This window comes from Anolis sagrei, chromosome 5 (genome assembly GCF_037176765.1).
Source record: "Anolis sagrei isolate rAnoSag1 chromosome 5, rAnoSag1.mat, whole genome shotgun sequence".
Taxonomy (NCBI): Eukaryota; Metazoa; Chordata; class Lepidosauria; order Squamata; family Dactyloidae; genus Anolis; species Anolis sagrei.
In genome coordinates, this window is record NC_090025.1 from 146,697,157 (window position 1) to 146,714,391 (window position 17,235).

General features: G+C 36.6%; 1 protein-coding gene across 1 annotated transcript in view; it reads left to right on the top strand.

Moving 5' to 3' along the window:
* ZDHHC17 (zinc finger DHHC-type palmitoyltransferase 17) overlaps positions 1–17,235 on the top strand; it is a 57,600-nt gene that overhangs the window by 25,911 nt on the left and 14,454 nt on the right. Inside the window, exons 5-10 of the mRNA XM_067469102.1 lie at positions 453–597; positions 2,776–2,840; positions 4,361–4,523; positions 11,986–12,111; positions 14,414–14,556; positions 15,161–15,261. Coding sequence (XP_067325203.1) covers positions 453–597; positions 2,776–2,840; positions 4,361–4,523; positions 11,986–12,111; positions 14,414–14,556; positions 15,161–15,261 — 743 coding nt within the window. The remainder of the gene's footprint in view (positions 1–452; positions 598–2,775; positions 2,841–4,360; positions 4,524–11,985; positions 12,112–14,413; positions 14,557–15,160; positions 15,262–17,235) is intronic.

Consider the following 17,235-nt stretch of genomic DNA (forward strand, 5'->3'; position numbering starts at 1 on the left):
TGATGATGATGATGATTATATTCCTCTGACCAGTAGCAGTAGAGACCAGAATGTCTTCCACTGTCTTCCATAGCTTCAGGACAATTTGGACTGGCAACAAGCAGTCTAGGTGTACCAGGAATAAAGCTTTTTCAGTGTTGTTGTATAATGAAACAGGCCAGTTAGTTATATTTGAAGAAGCACATTCCCAGAAGATTTCAAAGAAGATACAATGTTTTTGGAATTCCTGCATACACATACCTATAACATCTTTCAGTTTACTTCACCTAGGATGGGACAGTCCCTTTTCTGGACTGATACATAGGGGAAAGGACAAGAAGGCTGAGTCATGTAGCAAGGGATGGAGTTAGATGCCTTCTGGGTTTCTTTCTATGCATCTGTGTAATTTTAAAAAATCTCGGACATAAATACTATTATGAAAATTTCTCAAACTTGATTTTTTTCCCTATTAGACAGGGTCATTTATCAATGGTTGTACAGCTAATGAAATATGGCGCAGATCCATCTTTAATTGATGGGGAAGGGTGCAGTTGTATTCACTTGGCAGCACAGTTTGGACATACTTCGATTGTTGCGTATCTAATAGCCAAGGGGCAGGTATGTATGTTCTTGCATTCTCTGTTGCTTTTAATAGTACCATCTAGCTGTTAATGGTTAAATATGTATCTACCCATCACAAAACTTTAGTAGCTCGCCTGTCTGGGAGAGTCATGCTTCAAATTGCATTCTTTGTTCTTTTTATTGAACCAAAACTCCCTAACGTTTGACAGCTATACAGTAGCTATGCCATTGGATATCAATGATTATTTCATAACATATTCTATCTCTAGATTGAATTTAGATTCAGTAGGTAGGGGTGGCAGAATGAGGCCCTCCAGATGTTGGACAACCCGAGTCAGCATTGCCAGTAGTAAGAAATGTTGAGATTTGTGGAGAATTGCATGATTCCAATCTCTGCAGTAAAGTTTCCGTCAGTGCTTCAGAGTCGTTTTCTCTATGCATAGGAGACTGGAGGCAAAATAAAGAAAATTGTCTACTTCCTTTCCTCTAGTACAGTAGTTCTCAACCTATGGGTCCCCAGATGTTTTGGCCTTCAACTCCCAGAAATCCTAACAGCTAGTAAACCAGCTGGGATTTCTGGGAGTTCTAGGCCAAAACACCTTGGGGCCCACAAGTTGAGAACCACTGCTCTAGTAGGAGCCTTTATTGCAGTGGTTCTCAACCTGTGGGTCCCCTGATATGTTGGGCTTCAACTCCCAGAAATCCTAACAGCTGGTAAACAGGCTGGGATTTCTGGGAGTTGTAGGCCAAAACACCTGGGGATCCACAAGTTTTGGAACCAAAGCTGTATTGGTTTGAAGTCCAGTCCATGAATAGAAGAAGCTCTTCTGATAATAGAAGAGCCCCTCATCTGAAGCAACACATTCCCTCTGTCTTAAACCCAGTTAAAGGTAACTTCTGCTTCTGACCACTGTCAAGAATCAATAAGTATTTAAAATATAATTCTGATATATAAAAATTCTGCTGAACTTTAACATTGATCTGTGTTGATTCCAAAATACAGTTTAATCGTGGTTTAGGTAGATATTCTGGAGCACAGCAAGGGCGGGAGCAGAGTTCCTCATTCATTCCTGCTGTCTCTCAGTTGTTATCAGTAATTGGAAATCTTGTGTGTGTGTTGGCTCAAAATGAATTTTGGTCTGTTGAAAAGCAGAATGTTGTTATTTGCTGTGGATGCTTTGTTGAAGAGATAATAGATTGAATTTACCTGCAGATAAGTATGGAACCTCTTGTAGATTTTGTTTGTTCCTCCCACTTGCTCCAGATAGACAGGGAAAAGGGGTCATTCTCATAGCCTTTGCCATGCTGTGCTTCTCTTTATGTGCCCTGATAAGAACAAAAATGAAGGTGGGGTTGTGGAGGAGGAAGCAAAGGGGGAGTGCAGAAGAAAGGGTGAAAGAAAAAGTGCAGATTTTTTTAAAAAAATTAAATGGAAGAGGTAAAAGCTTTAAGAAAGGTTTGAAGATTTTTTTAAAAAAATGGTATACAAGAAAAATATTGGTTTTCTTGGCCTTGCTCCCCCACGTTGGGACAGCAGAAGGTCTTTTTTTTCTACCTTTCTGGAGCAAGGCCAGTCTGCAAGAGGTTCATCCCTTATCTGTTGGAAACAGACATATCACAGGTAAGAACCAACATTGCTTTCTATACTTTGAGCATAATACATTTTATATTGACTTCTGAAGTAAAAAAAATCTATTGCAGTAACATGGTCTTAGTATAGAAAACCTTCACAATATTTATTCCTACTCACGGGCTGCATTGAATACATTCTTTGGAATCTTAGTTTCTATTTCTCAAACATTTGTAAACTGTGTTATTGTAGATAAAATAGCCCAAACCCTTGCTGATGCTGAGTTTAGAGAATGGCACAGCTTCCGAAATAGATTTTCCTGCATTTCTCGGGATCTCATCCAGTGTGCTCCAGAGTTTTTACTCTTTAATAGTGATCAGAACATTCCTATATTGTACTTGGGCAGGTTATCTGCAAAAAGTGACAGATTTGTAACAGCAGATGGTGCTCTAGTATACTTTACCAATTAGGCTTTCACTGCATTCATACAGAATCATATATCATGTATTCTGCAGTGTGAGATAAAACCATTTGTTGCGGCATTTTTCCTGTTGTACCAATGTTCCATGTGTGTTCCCTTCAAATTAATTTTGTTTTTTTCAATTGAAAATTGCATGTCTCATTACTGCTGTTCTTTGTGTTAGGATGTAGATATGATGGATCAGAATGGAATGACTCCATTAATGTGGGCAGCTTATAGAACACACAGGTAATCTCCTTCAAACCATACCTATCTGAATACAGAAGTGAAGTGGAATGTAAACTGTACAATTAAATGTCTATGTTGGACTTTATTAATACTTCTAATTCCATTAGAATAAAAAGAGAGTTAATTCCGGAAGTGAATTAGTCTAGAGTTAAAACAGTGTCATTTTAAACATTATGTTTAAAACATTTATTTTATGTTTATAGTTGCATTAAAGTGTGTGATGTCCTCAGTCTACTGTGTACTTTCCATCTGCTTCCAATCTTAAGAGACAGAATCACAATATTTTTCTGTCAATTCACTTTCTTCATGTAAGAAAAATTCCTCATTTTAAATTTCCCTTCAGATAAGTTTGAAATGGGTATAACTCTTTAGAACAGTGGCTCCCAACCTGTGGTCCATGGACTGCCAGTGGTCCGCAAGAGCAAAAATATGGTATGTGGCTTCACCATTATTACACCATTGAAACCACACGGTAACTAGAGTGATTGGTTTCGCAAAACCTCGTACAGTGCCGAGGCAACAGAGATGTTGGTAGTGGAGAGGCTGACTACCCATGAAAGTTTATTACTACCACATCAGCTCTAGATGATTAAATATGGTTTTCTATGGGTGAGCAGATGGTGTCTACTGAATGGCATGTGCTCTGTATCAGAAACCAGAACTGATGTGGTCTATCTAATGCAGTTTTCTGAATCAGCACCCCAAATAACCAAACCGAATCTAAAGTTGACCAAAAACTGATTCATAACCCTTTTGGTAATAATATTGGAGAGTGGTCCCTGCTCAAGTGTACCTGGTCAAAGTGGCCCCTGGTCAAGTGATCCCTAGTCAAAAAAAGGTTGGGTACCACTGCTTTAGAACCTTTGTGTTCTTTGAATAGCAATAGTTTATTTAGGGTATAGATACTCAGAAAAAAACAGGCATTTCTTCTTGAAAGCAGATGCAAACTCATACCTTCTCTAACCTTGTCTGTTAATACTTCGGTATTGGCTTGACTGCCATTTTTCTAATTTTGCATTACATTTACACCTTGGGAAACCTTAGCTGGAGAGAGAGAGAGGGTCAAAGAGAGACAACAGTGTTAATGTATAAAGAACATATTAAATATCTTTTTTGTGTCAGAATCACTAAAGATATATTTTTAAACTACTGTTGACCGATTCTTTCTATTGAACATTTTATTCATAGAATAAAAATCTGATCATTATTGCTCATTTCATTTAGTAGTCTATAGTATATGTAGAACATTTCAATGAAAAAAATGGTTCTTCGTTTTTTTAATACAGTAAAATAAAATAATATCTGAATATTCTCTAATGTAGGGATGGGGAAATTACGGCTTTCAAGATAATCATGGACAGGAGCTCCCATGTTTCTTGGTTAATGAAAGATGCTAAGAATGGCATCTAACATCAGGAGAGCCACATATTTCTCCTCCTTGCCTTGAGTGCCTTAGGGTCAATATGAAGAGAAGAATAAGTTCTTGCTTATTTACAATTAACATTGCCTTTATATTCCAGCGTGGACCCCACTCGGTTGCTTCTTACATTTAATGTTTCTGTGAATCTGGGAGACAAATATCATAAGAACACAGCACTACATTGGGCAGTACTAGCAGGAAATACAACAGTAATTAGTCTCCTCCTTGAAGCAGGAGCTAATGTGGATGCTCAAAATATCAAGGTAAATTTATATTTGTATTATTTCTGCTCAATATGAGATTACAAGCAGATTACTCTTGCTCATGGACGCTTGCGTTTTTCCATGCCTAATTTTCTATTTCCTTCCCTTTACCTTTTCATCAGTTCTGCGCTAATAGCTTCCCTTCCAAATTGCACCAGCTTCATGCCTCTTGTGCATGTGTCTTCAAGTTACCTGTCAACCCATAATTTTATAGCGGTTTTCCTAGCTAAAGAATCCTCAGAGATGGTTTTGCCAGTTCCTTACTCTGAAATATAACCTAAACCATCTTGTATTGGTTGATCGTCTCAACTCAAGTACTAATAATAGCTGGCTCTGTTTTGCTTTCAAGATCAGGCAGGATCTAGAATCTAGTGCCTTTAGGGTATTTAGGTGTTGCACTCCAGGACAGGAAAAGCCCTCTTAAACACCACACAGTTGGATGGAAAACAATATTTTTATTGAAGATAATTAAAAAGCAGTAAGGTATAAAACACTTTAAAGAAATAGATAAATCCAATTAGGAAAGAAGATAAGCAGAAACAAAGTAATCCAGGGTAATAGTCCAGCAAAGTCCATAAAAACGAAGTGAAATCTTCCCAAAGATAATGCAAAAAATCAGGAAACATGAACCTAAGACATGAATATAGAAGCATGAAATTCAGGAATCAAAACCATGAAACAAAGGCACTTAAAACAGGAATTTCCCAAGCAAAGCTTCCATGAACAAGAATGAGAACTTGACTTGATTCCAAACGATGCTTCATCTGACTACATATCCTATACTTGGGACTTTTATCTCCTTGTTAGCTAAGTCTCTAGTATTCAGAAATTGGTTTCGTTTTAACTGAGAATTTCTCATCTTTTATCTCAGAGCCTGGCAGACTGTCAAAGCCACTGTTCGGCTCTCCTGTTTTGACTAATCTCCTCGCGTCTATCTATTGGCTCATTATCTATTTGCTCATTAATTTCTGCAGCTGGGCCAGGTGCCGAGCTGTTTTCATGTTCTCTATCATGGGAACTCTCTGGTAACAATTTAGAAAGTACACCATCATCCCCACACCCCTCAGGGACATTCTCATGGGAAACTACACTTTGAACAGGGATCTCCTAGTCATTCTCTGTATCAATATCACTGACCAAACCATTGCCATGTTGAAACTCATCTTGAAACTTATTGACATCACTCCCCACATCCAAAGCACCCTAATCCTGGAACACAATCACAGGCTAAGCTCCAACATTAGACTCCTCACCTCTTCCAGTTATTCTCTGCTTCCCCAGTATATGCCATCTGTTGTTGTTAAAATTGAATGTGAATGAAAGAATAGAGCAGAGCATAAATATTTGAATGACAAAAATGCTCCTGTCATTCTTTCCATGTATTTATTATTTTACAAAGAAAATATAGATTTATCTAAAAATAGCTCTTCCAGTCTGACATTTCTGTTTTCTTTTCAATAATGGCAAGCAACAGTTGGCCATGCTACCTTTCTTCAGACATGTTTTCCCCTTGAATGCTACAGGCCAACGTGAAGGTAGAAAGAAAAATATGATATAAACATATTGATGTAACTTGAGACTAAGATTAATCAGGCTGGCTTCCTACATCTTGGAAAATTAAAGTAGTAGAGAGAAAAACCTACTAAAGAAGAGGGAACATGAATAAAGGTAGCAAAAGAGCTAAACGGAAAACTCATATTTATACTTTCGGTGTAATTATGAAGATTAATGTGTTTCAGTGTTTGAAGCAGAGATTTTTAGGAAAGTCTGGACTATAGCCACTTTCTTAAGATTACAGCAGGAAACAGAAGATTTTAACTGAACAAGGACATGATATCTTCCAATAGAAGAGGTTTAACTCCACAGTGTGGTGGGGATCATTTGCTCTTACTAGCAAAATTTGTTTTTACTCAATGTTATGGTCAGGTTCATTTTTTGTGTTCTCTTTTTCCTTTAGAGATCATGGTAGAGGGAATATTTTCAGTTGTGGATTTTCAGTTGTGCACCTCATGTTTACCGGGTGGATTATACACAATGTTCCTGCTCTGTTTCCTGTTGATTTTTATACTAATAGATTAGAACTGAATGTTATCACCTTTTAAGAACATGGAAGTATACAAGTTTCAATGTACCTGTGGTGGCAGTGTCTGTAGGATAGAGATAGAGTCACCTAGTGACTGCCAGCCAGATTCAGACTCTGAGATGAGTCATCATATCTGCGACTTGTTTTCTTAACTCTTATCTCTTTATTTTGCCAGAATAAAAGATAAAGCATCATGGTTATTTTTACTTTGTGTCCCTTCCCTAGCACTGTATCAGATTGTGCAGAGATTCCTCCCATACTACATGAAATAACTGGGATTTTGGAAAGAGATGAATTTGCAAGAGAAGGGCAGGGATGGTCTTCTGTTTTTTGGGGTCAAGACAAGTTAAAATTAACAGAAAGAGAAAACCTTACTGCTTTTTAATTCTCTTGCAAGCTCACTTATCAAAGATATCTACTTCTCTTGTCATTTCAAAGACAATTTGAAAGTGTTTGGTCTTGTTATATTCTTGGTTAAGTTACAACATTCCTGTATGTAAGTGTGGTAATTCCTTTTTGTCATCGCCTGAATGCCATGTACTAGAGAAAATATCTTCCTGAGTGGATATTATTGTTCAGGAAACACTTTTTTCATTTCTGCGTTTTTTCCTCTGTAGTTTAGCGCAGCTTTTTCATTATGTGACCTTAAGTTGTTTCTGATTAATAGTGATCACAAAGTACCCCTGTCACAGGGTTTTCTTGGCAAGGAGGTTCAGAAGTTATTTGTCTTTGCCTTATTTGGAGTCTGGGAGAATGTGACTTTCTACGGATGCCCCTGTAGGTTTCCATGACTGATTTGAACCTTGACCTCCATAGTGAGCCCTCAAACCACTATACCACACTGGCTCACAGTGCAAACCTTTACAATCGGATATTTAGCTATATAAGAATAGTATCCTTCTGTGAAGAAGGTACTGCTTGCTTTTGATGCTTTAAGGGATGTGCTTATCTATGGCAGTAGAAGTACATAATACCTAGGGTTAATTGATATGCTTTGTTGGATAGAACAATGTGATACCGATTTTCTGTTAAGTATCTTTTTAGCATCTTGCCTGTCGCAAGGCCTTCAAATGGATACTAAATTCTCCAATTTATTTCATTTCCAAATGTAAATTCTTGCAGTTTTTAAGAAGAAGAGCATTCTAGAGACAGTTGTGGCAGGATTAATATTGTATTCAGTGGATTATGATTTTTTATGAGATCAATCATTACATTTCTAACAACCCTGTAAAGTGTTTATTATGGTTGCACAGTTGAACATGGAAAGCATATACATAAAATTATTTTCAAATTTCAGCCATTTTAGGGGATTTTTGTGTGCTTCTTGAAAGGAGTTGAATAAGTTGAATGATAAATTATACATATTTACAAAGTCATTTGTTTTTCTGGAATCTACCTGAGGGAGTCTTCTAAATTTATGTAGCTATTCAAAAGAAGAAGAAAAAAAGGTTTTTTTTTTCAATGCAAGGCAAGTATTGCATCACTTTGGTAACATAAACTTGATTTTCGATAGGCTGTAACTGTGTTTTTGTTGCAAACTGGGGCACTGAAATGAATAGAAGTAACCTACTTTTAAAAGGTAGTATTAAAGATAGTTTGGTAAGAGATCAGTTTTTACAATATTGAAATCATTTTGAAAACATTTGTTTTGTTTATGGAGTCAGGTATTTATCAGTTTGTGTGATTAAAGGAACTTATATTCAGTTTTGTTTTGTTTTAAAGCTAATTTAATCACTTAACATGAAGAAGCTCCATCTGGCATATTGAATCTGTGGTACAAGAACTACTTACGTTTCTCTAGAGGTGGAGGGTTACTGTAGTCCTCCATCTCTAGATCCTTCAAAGCTATTCTTTGATGTTTTATTATTATTTCATACATTTATATCCCACCCTTCTCACCCCTAGAGGGGGTCTCAGGGCGGCCTCACAACCGGCAACTATTAGATGCCCAAACAAAGACAATTATAATAACAGTTTAGATTTAAAACAAAATAATTAAAATATAAAATATCAAATTAAAAATTATGCATGTTCTTCCATCCCAAGCATGACATTGGAGGACGTAGAAAGGCCCAGAAATGAAAGTGTTTTAAAAAAAACATTTCTATGTCCACCACTGCTATTCTTTGCTATGCTTCTGTCTCAAGCATACCAAAGAATAGCACTGGAAAACCTTCATAAACGCTTCTGCAGGAGTACCTTTTTAAGAGCATGGATAAGTGAAACTGTGGATATTGAGTCCTCTTAGGACCTTACGAGCTCCTCCCTTTCATATATACCTTTCTCATTCTTATCTCATCCAGTGTTTTATCATTTTATGTCATACATTTGGCCCGCCCATTTTGTTTGATTTTTCACCTTGTTATATTGCACTATTTTACTTTTATGTTTTACTTATTTTATTGTGATGGTACTTTTTGTCATTCTGTATTTATCTTGCTGTTATATATTTCGGGCTTGGCCTCATGTAAGCCACCCTGAGTCCCCTTTAGGGAGATGGTGGCAGGGTCTAAATAAAGTTTATGATTATTATTACTAATATTTTACTGACACAAAAACACAGTATGTCACAGCAAACAAAATCTATATGCTGCATTTCGTATCACAAGATCACAAGTCAAACACTTCCCAAGTGTCTAGGACTGCGTGATGTATTTTTGAATGATGAGCGCAGATCCAAGTAAGGTGGCCTTTTGCAGTTGACAGATTGTGATTTTGTCGATGTTTATTGTTTCCAAATGCTGGCTGAGATCTTTTGGCACGGCACCCAGTGTGCTGATGATCACTGGGACCACCTGTACTGGTTTATGCCAGAGCCTTTGCAGTTCGATTTTGAGGTCTTGATAACAGCTGAGTTTTTCCTGTTGTTTTTTCTCAATGCAACTGTAACCCGGTATGGCAACATCAATAATCCAAACTTTATTCTTTTCTACAATCATGATGTCTGGTGTATTGTGTTCCAAAACTTTGTCAGTCTGGATTCAAAAATCCCGCAGTATTTTTGCGTGTTCATTTTCCACTACCTATGCAGGTTTATGATCCCACCAATTCTTTACTGCTGGTAGGTGGTATTTGTGACATAAGTTCCAGTTAATCATTTGGACCACAGAGTTGTGCCTCTTGTTTGAAGCCTGTGTGATTTTCTTGTAACAGCTGAGGATATGATCATCATCATCATTATTAGGACCCAAATATGCTTTATAAGTCTTTTCCACTGTGCTTTTCAGTGTTTTTATGAGTGATGGTCAATTGTTGGCCTGATAGGTGTATTGTGTCCAAATTTGGTGTCAATTCGTCCAGTGGTTTTTGAGTTACGTTAATCCCACAAATGAACATTACATTTTTATTTATATTGATTTTAAATCTTTTTTGTGTGTGAAATAGTTTGTGTACACTGAACTATCAGAAAGCAAAAGTATCACTATCTTAGCCATACATGTGTACAATTTTGGATTTATTTCTCATATTTCAGAATTCAAATTTTGGGATGCTTAGCCTGTATTATCAAGATATTTTAAAAGCACAAGGGAGTGTTTAATTTTTCAAGCCGTCCTCCCCAAGAAAACTGGTGCATAACAGTCTTGCAAGGCTTCATCTCCTTTTGAGCTCATTCCATTTGCTTCTCTGCTGGGACAAATTCATTAATTTCAAAAGGATTTCCTTTGGCAAGAGAGGTCCATAGAAAAAAACAGGATCTTTTGATCTTCATTAAGATGTTTTGTGGGCTAAGCTTGAGAAAGTACACAGTGAAAGTGGAAGGAAACTCCTTCTGAACCAGAAAATACTGTTGCCTGGTTTCAGTTGCTTTGAATTTCTTAACAGCAATTTGTAGGCTGAAATTTCCATGTTAGAATACGATGTTCTGATTTGCAAATCTCTTCAGTAGAAATTAAATGTGTAATTCTGGTTAGAATGCCTTATTTCTCCTGAATACTCCTTACACAGTACTTGTCTCAGGTTTTTTAAGAGTTGAATGATGGAGTATTCAGCTGTTTTTTTTAACCCTCCATGAATGCTTTGTTTAGGAGGTGAATTACCTTCTTTAGAAGAGTGGAGGGCTGCATATTAGCTCACCCTCCAGAGAATGGAGGGGCTCAGGCCTAGACAAACACTTGGTATTGAAGTGGGGGGAAAGTAGATGCCTTAGTCTGTCAGAAGTGGAGTCCTAGAACCAATCAACTATTGATAGGGAAATACCACTGTAATTATCAAAGAGACTCAAGCATGTTTAGGAAAGGAGTGAAGAAATAAGGCATTCAGTCCAGTCCCTGTGGTTGGAAGTAACAGCCACTGGCTTCATTTGTGAAATCAGTACAGAATATAATCAGTAGAAGAGAAGTTACTCCTGCAGTCTAGAAAAACTGAAAGGTCTCGGACTGCTTGAGTGCCTGCAAAGTAGACAAAATCGTTCTCCTAGCCTACTCTCCATTCAAGACACACTTTTTTCTCCATTCTTTTTTTCTTTTTCTCCAAACCCAATTGTTCCTCTGCTACTCAAACCCAGCTATTCTGCTCCAGAAAGTTGTGTCATTCTGCCCCTTTCTAATATGAATTCACTCTCTTCAACCCTCATCAGATTTACTCAGTAACTACAACTTATATACTACTTCCATTGCATTAACCACCACACCCTTATTACAGTGGCTTAACTCTTTTACATGTGGTTATGCCAGACAAATTTACTCTGCTGTTTTTTCTTAGAAAATGTCAGGTAATTTCCAAATCCTGACATATAGGAGTCTCTATATATGTGGGGGTTGTACTGTAGATGATAAAAGTTATGTTTTCAGAACATGCTAATGGGTGTAGAATAATGATGATGATGATGATAATAATAATAGTATAACAACAACAACAATAATAAATCTTTATTTGTACCCCGCCACCATCTCTCCAAGGGGTGGCTCATAGAAGCACTTCAGGTTTGTAGGGTACTATTTAAGTATTTATGTAAGCATTACATTCAGAATGGAGACATAATGCTATGGAATGGTGTGGGCCAGTGCATTTTGCATTTTTCGCCATACATAAGGTAACAGTGTCATGATTCCCATTTTAATGACACATTTGTTAGCACGCCACTACATTTACAGATTAAATATCTAAAGAGGGCAGTGATAATAACATAATAAACATGTCTGTTAAAAGATGAATTTATATTAATTGTGTTCTTTTGGCTTTGATTCTAATATCTGTCAAAATACAAACTTGAAACCTGTTTCAAGAGCATCCAGAAATAGCCAACTGAGAAGGAAGTAATTTTATCTGTAGCTTAAATTAAATTCCTTACCAAAGTAATGTATGTTTTGAGAAATTGTATATATTTTAAGTTACTGTTCTTTTTTAAAAAGATGCTGATCTTCATCTTATTTTTAATAGGGGGAATCGCCGCTTGATTTAGCAAAACAAAGAAAAAATGTTTGGATGATAAACCATTTACAGGAGGCAAGGCAGGCAAAAGGATATGACAATCCATCATTTCTCAGAAAGTTGAGGGCTGATAAGGTGAGATGAAGTCTTGAGTGAAAATCTTGAGCGACTGTTATTTTCTGTTGTCATCCTTATATAAGTTGAGAGCCTGATAAAATGTGTGCCTCCAATACCAGGGCTTCTTGGTAACCTCGGCATTTTTACTTTTCTTCCAGCCCTTACAATTATTAGTTTACTAATTACTTTTTAAGTAACTGATCTTTAAAAAAAACATGAAAGAAGAAAATTAAATGTCAGACTTTTGGAATGAAATATATTTGTGTTACTTAATGGATGATGTTGATCAAATTTAATCTACAGAAAACTATTTTGGTAGATATTAATAGATCTGGAAAGATAGTTTCAAGCTGATCATGCCCTGGATGGGGAAATTAGCTGGCATTAAAAATGTATTTCCAAATATATTACTACTTGTTAATTACCATTTCTTTGATGCTTAAGGAACCTAGATCAAAGGAACAGCAAAATCTTTGTAGGAAGTTTAAATGGTAGCATGAATATCTCAAGATAGCATTAACAAGGATGAATTGTTAATGAAGGAGAGGCATGATTACATTGTTATTATTTCCCAAATATTATGACATATGCAGTAGGTGGAAGTGGCTCAGCTGAAGAGTATGTCCAAAATGGAACTTGTTCTTTCATCATAGTAAAGGTAAAGGTTTCCCCTGATATTAAGTCTAGTCATGTCCGACTCTGGGGGGTGGTGCTCACCTCCATTTCTAAGCCAAAGAGCCGGTGTTATCCGTAGATGCCTCCAAGGTCATGTGGCCATCATGACTGCATGGAGAGCCGTTACATCCCCGCAGAAATGGTAGCTGTTGATCCACTCACATTTGCATGTATTTAACTTCTGGTTGTCAGAAGCTGGGCCTAACATTGGGAGCTCATTTTGCTCCCTGGATTCAAGCTACCAATCTTTCAGTCAGCAAATTCAGAAGCTCAGCGGTTTAACCCACTGCGCCACCATCATGTATCTGTAAAAATGTGGTCTGTATTTGCTTTTGGGAAACATTACACTGCAGGGGTGGGAGTCATATGGCCTTTTGTTGTTGGACTGCACTCCTCACAGCCCAAGATATAGCCATTGGTGAGGAATGTTTCAGTCTAACAACTGATGATATTGCCTTAGGATTCCCATTCTTATTATTTTGGATCTGTTTTGATCAGCGGTCTGAATCTGGGGAGCGGGGTGAGATCCTCCTGTTAGGCTTCTGCCAACCTAGCAGTTCAAAAACATGCAGATGTGAATAGATCAATAGGTACCGCTCCGACGGGAAGTAACGACGCTCCATAAAATAGTGCCAGCCACATGACCTTGGAGGCGTTTATGGACAATACCAGCTCTTTAGCTTAGAAATAGGAGCCTCCGGTGGCGCAGTGGGTTAAACCCCTGTGCCGGCAGGACTGAAGACCCGACGGGTCGCAGGTTTGAATCCGGGGAGAGACGGATGAGCTCCCTCTATCAGCTCCAACTCCTCATGCAGGGACATGAGAGAAGCCTCCCACAAGGATGATAAAAAAAATCTGGCCGTCCGCTGGGCAACGTCCTTGCAGACGGCCAATTCTCTCACACCAGAAGCAACTTGCAGTTTCTCAAGTCACTCCTGACATGACAATAAATGGAGATGAACACCACCCCCCAGAGTTGGATACGACTAGACTTAATGTCAAGGGGAAACCTTTACCTAATTGGTCAAGGACTAACACCAAAAATGTCTTCTATTCACATGCAAAACAAGTAGAGACAATAGAGGAACTGTCCTTGAAGCAGTTTTGTGAGTGGAAGATCCATGGTTACTTAACAAAGGCAGAGGAAAAATTGAAGGGCAATTGAAACAACAGCATATTTTCCATATTGCACAGCTAGAGAAATGTTAATTAGCTAGTTCTTATAAAGATCTAATAGATTAGACTTGTTGACATTTATAGAGTGAAGATTCACTCTGTTTTTTTTTTAAAAAAATGGGGGAAATCTAAGTAATTCTATCAGCTGAAGTCTGTGCACTCTAGCGATGGTTATTGAAGCTGATCTCAGCAGCTAGAATTTCTGTAGTATGTAAGAAAAACTGTATTGCCCTTCCATTAACTGATCTGATGTTAATGCTATTATATAAAAGGAATAATTAAATCAAATGTTCAGATATCTTTTTGAAAATGCAATTGTCACATTTTGGAATTAGAATTTTCAGGATTGTAGTCAAATCAGTTTATCTGTGAGGCAGATGAATTTACTTTTTATCATCTGATTTTTATTTTTATATTTTCTTATTTTCAATAGTGATGTTAATTAAATAAATGTTCTTTTTTAATGTAGGAATTTCGGCAGAAAGTGATGCTAGGAACACCCTTCCTAGTTATTTGGTTGGTTGGGTTTATAGCCGACCTTGATATCGATTCATGGCTCATTAAAGGACTAATGTATGGTGGTGTCTGGGCTATGGTTCAGTTTCTTTCCAAGTAAGTACTGTCTAGGAAATTGCTTTTTTTTTTTAAGAAAGATAATTTAATTACATATCAGATAGATAAAAGGAATGAATTGTTTAGTCATTTTTTGTGTGTCATCTTATTATTTAGGATAGTAAAGCATCACAAATATAGGAATAATAGACAGGAAAAATATGTTTGATGCTTTGGACTTCTGACATCTCAATAGTTTAATTCTCACATTATATGCTAGATGAAAGAAGCATACATATTGCAGGTCTAAGCAAAAAATATTAAATATTCGGTTAACTCAGTTTATGCCTTATCCTTTTTGGGTGACTTTTAGTGCTTTTTCGATCAGAGTTTTGACACAACTTTCCTTTTTAACAAACAAACTTTGAAGTCCCTTTATATGCAATTCATACTTCACATTAAATTCAATTCAAGTTACTTACTACTAAACAAATAAGTATTCATAGCCAGATAAAAGAGTGCATGTTTTAATTTAGTGTTCTGGGTTGTTTTTTATTTTTTTGTTTTAAAATATGGCTTTTTGAACAGGTTCAGATAGATACAGTGAGACTGGACACACTATTGAATCTATGTACTCTCATACCATTTCTCTGTTGCTCCACAGATCATTTTTTGATCACTCCATGCATAGCGCATTGCCACTTGGAATCTACCTAGCAACGAAATTCTGGATGTATGTGACGTGGTTTTTCTGGTTTTGGAATGATATCCTTTATAGTGTCCTCAACAGTTTTGCCTTTTGAATCTTTTCATCTTGGTGATTGTTTAACATAATGCTGACTTTAAAATACTGAGACTGAGACTTGTAAGGACAGAATGGGTTTAAGAAGAGTAAAGGTACAGAATTTGAAAAGGATATGGTTAGAAGGAGTCATGGAAAAGCCTTAAGGAATGATGATATTGCTGAAACAAGAGGCAACAAAACAGGAAAGGAATGAGGATGGGCACTATATATAAATGGAAACAAAGCAGAATGGCATAGTCGATACGAGTTACAATAAACCATATTATGATAAGAATTATCACATGATATGATTTATGCCAGCCAGGGAGGCTGCTCCTTGACTCTTAAAAATTAGTCCCTTACTTTGACACTAATGGTAAGGAAATGACATCCACTCTTGTTTCATTTTTCAGCCTTTCTAAAAGTATCCTAGTTTCCTTGGGTCCTTCATCTCCTTCACAGTACCACAAATAATGCTGAAGAAGCAGTCATACATTCTGCTTCAGCTTTAGGAAGGCTTCTCCATGTGGAGATGAATGAATGCAGCAACCACAGATTGTTAGCTCCCCTCTCATTGCTCCTGTAACTGTAAATATAGGAATGTATAATACAAGGAATCAATTCCAGGACTCTTCGTGTAATACAATTTTCACATATAATTTCAAAACCTTTATTTCTTTGGGTTTCCATCTACCATAAAATCGCTCTGGAGGACCTACTGATAACTAGAAAAATGTTCTCCCTAGGCCTCCAGTGCAATTCTGTGGTCAAACTTCCAGTGGAACCCCCAGCTAAAGTTGGCTATAGAATCATATTGGAGCCTTAGGGAAAACATTTCTAGGCACTGCTAGATCCTCCAAACATTTTCAAAAATCATGTATAAATGAAATTGCATTCAATGAAGGAGGTGTACTGTATTATTATCCTACTAGAGTATGCGAATCTAGTTTTACTGGGTAACATTTAATCGGTAACCAAAAATATGAATAATTGATTTGGATTACACCAAAGCACAAAATTATTGAAGAATTATCTGATTTATAGCAAAATGAAAAATAATTCAGAAAGTAGTATTCTGGTGATAAGCTTTCTGTTAATTTTTCTTTTTCCAAGTCTAGCCTGTCTTGAGTTCATAGCTATCTTGGCCCTAAAGCCCTCTTCCCATTAATACATTCAATGCCTTGGGCCCTTGATTTCAGTCATTTTGCTTTCCTAAGCCCTGCATGCTGGTACTGAAGTCTGTTTTCTTTGTAGCTGTTCCAATTATCCTTCCATTACTAACACTTTCTGTAATCAATGTTCTTGAACATTTTAAGCATTGCAACAGATTGTGAACATGCTACAGTTGCTTATGGGAATTCTACCAAAAATAACCTCTAAATCATATGTTCATTTATTTTTTTAATACTGTAAACTTTTTTATTTTAGCTATTTAGATGCTGCTGTCATTCAGTTTGGCTAAAACTAATTTTTAGGAGTGGGAGAAATGAAGGAGAAGAATTGTGACAATCATAATTTATTCTCCTTTTTATGGCCATAGGAAACTATTTTGAATGGAGAACAGTACCTTTTTATTTTCTGCAAGATGAATAATGTGTTTATTGATGAAATGTCTCCTTTCATAGAACTGCTACTGGACATACATTTTCATCAGAAATGGAAAGGGTCTCAGAAGATTTAATATGAATAATTAGAACTGACATTTAAAATTTCAGCATAATTATATATGGAAAAATATTACAGTGTATGATTTTAAAGTACTTTTATTTGTTGTTGTTTCTTACAATATGCAGAATATTTTAGTGGTATTCTTCACATTAAAATGTGTTAATTTCTAATTTATTTGGTCCAGGAAGCTGATTTTAATGGGAAATTGCATTTATAAAAAATACTTTTTATAAGAATATGTACATTTGTGCTTGGTGCATATATGTAAAAATCCCCATGATTAGGAT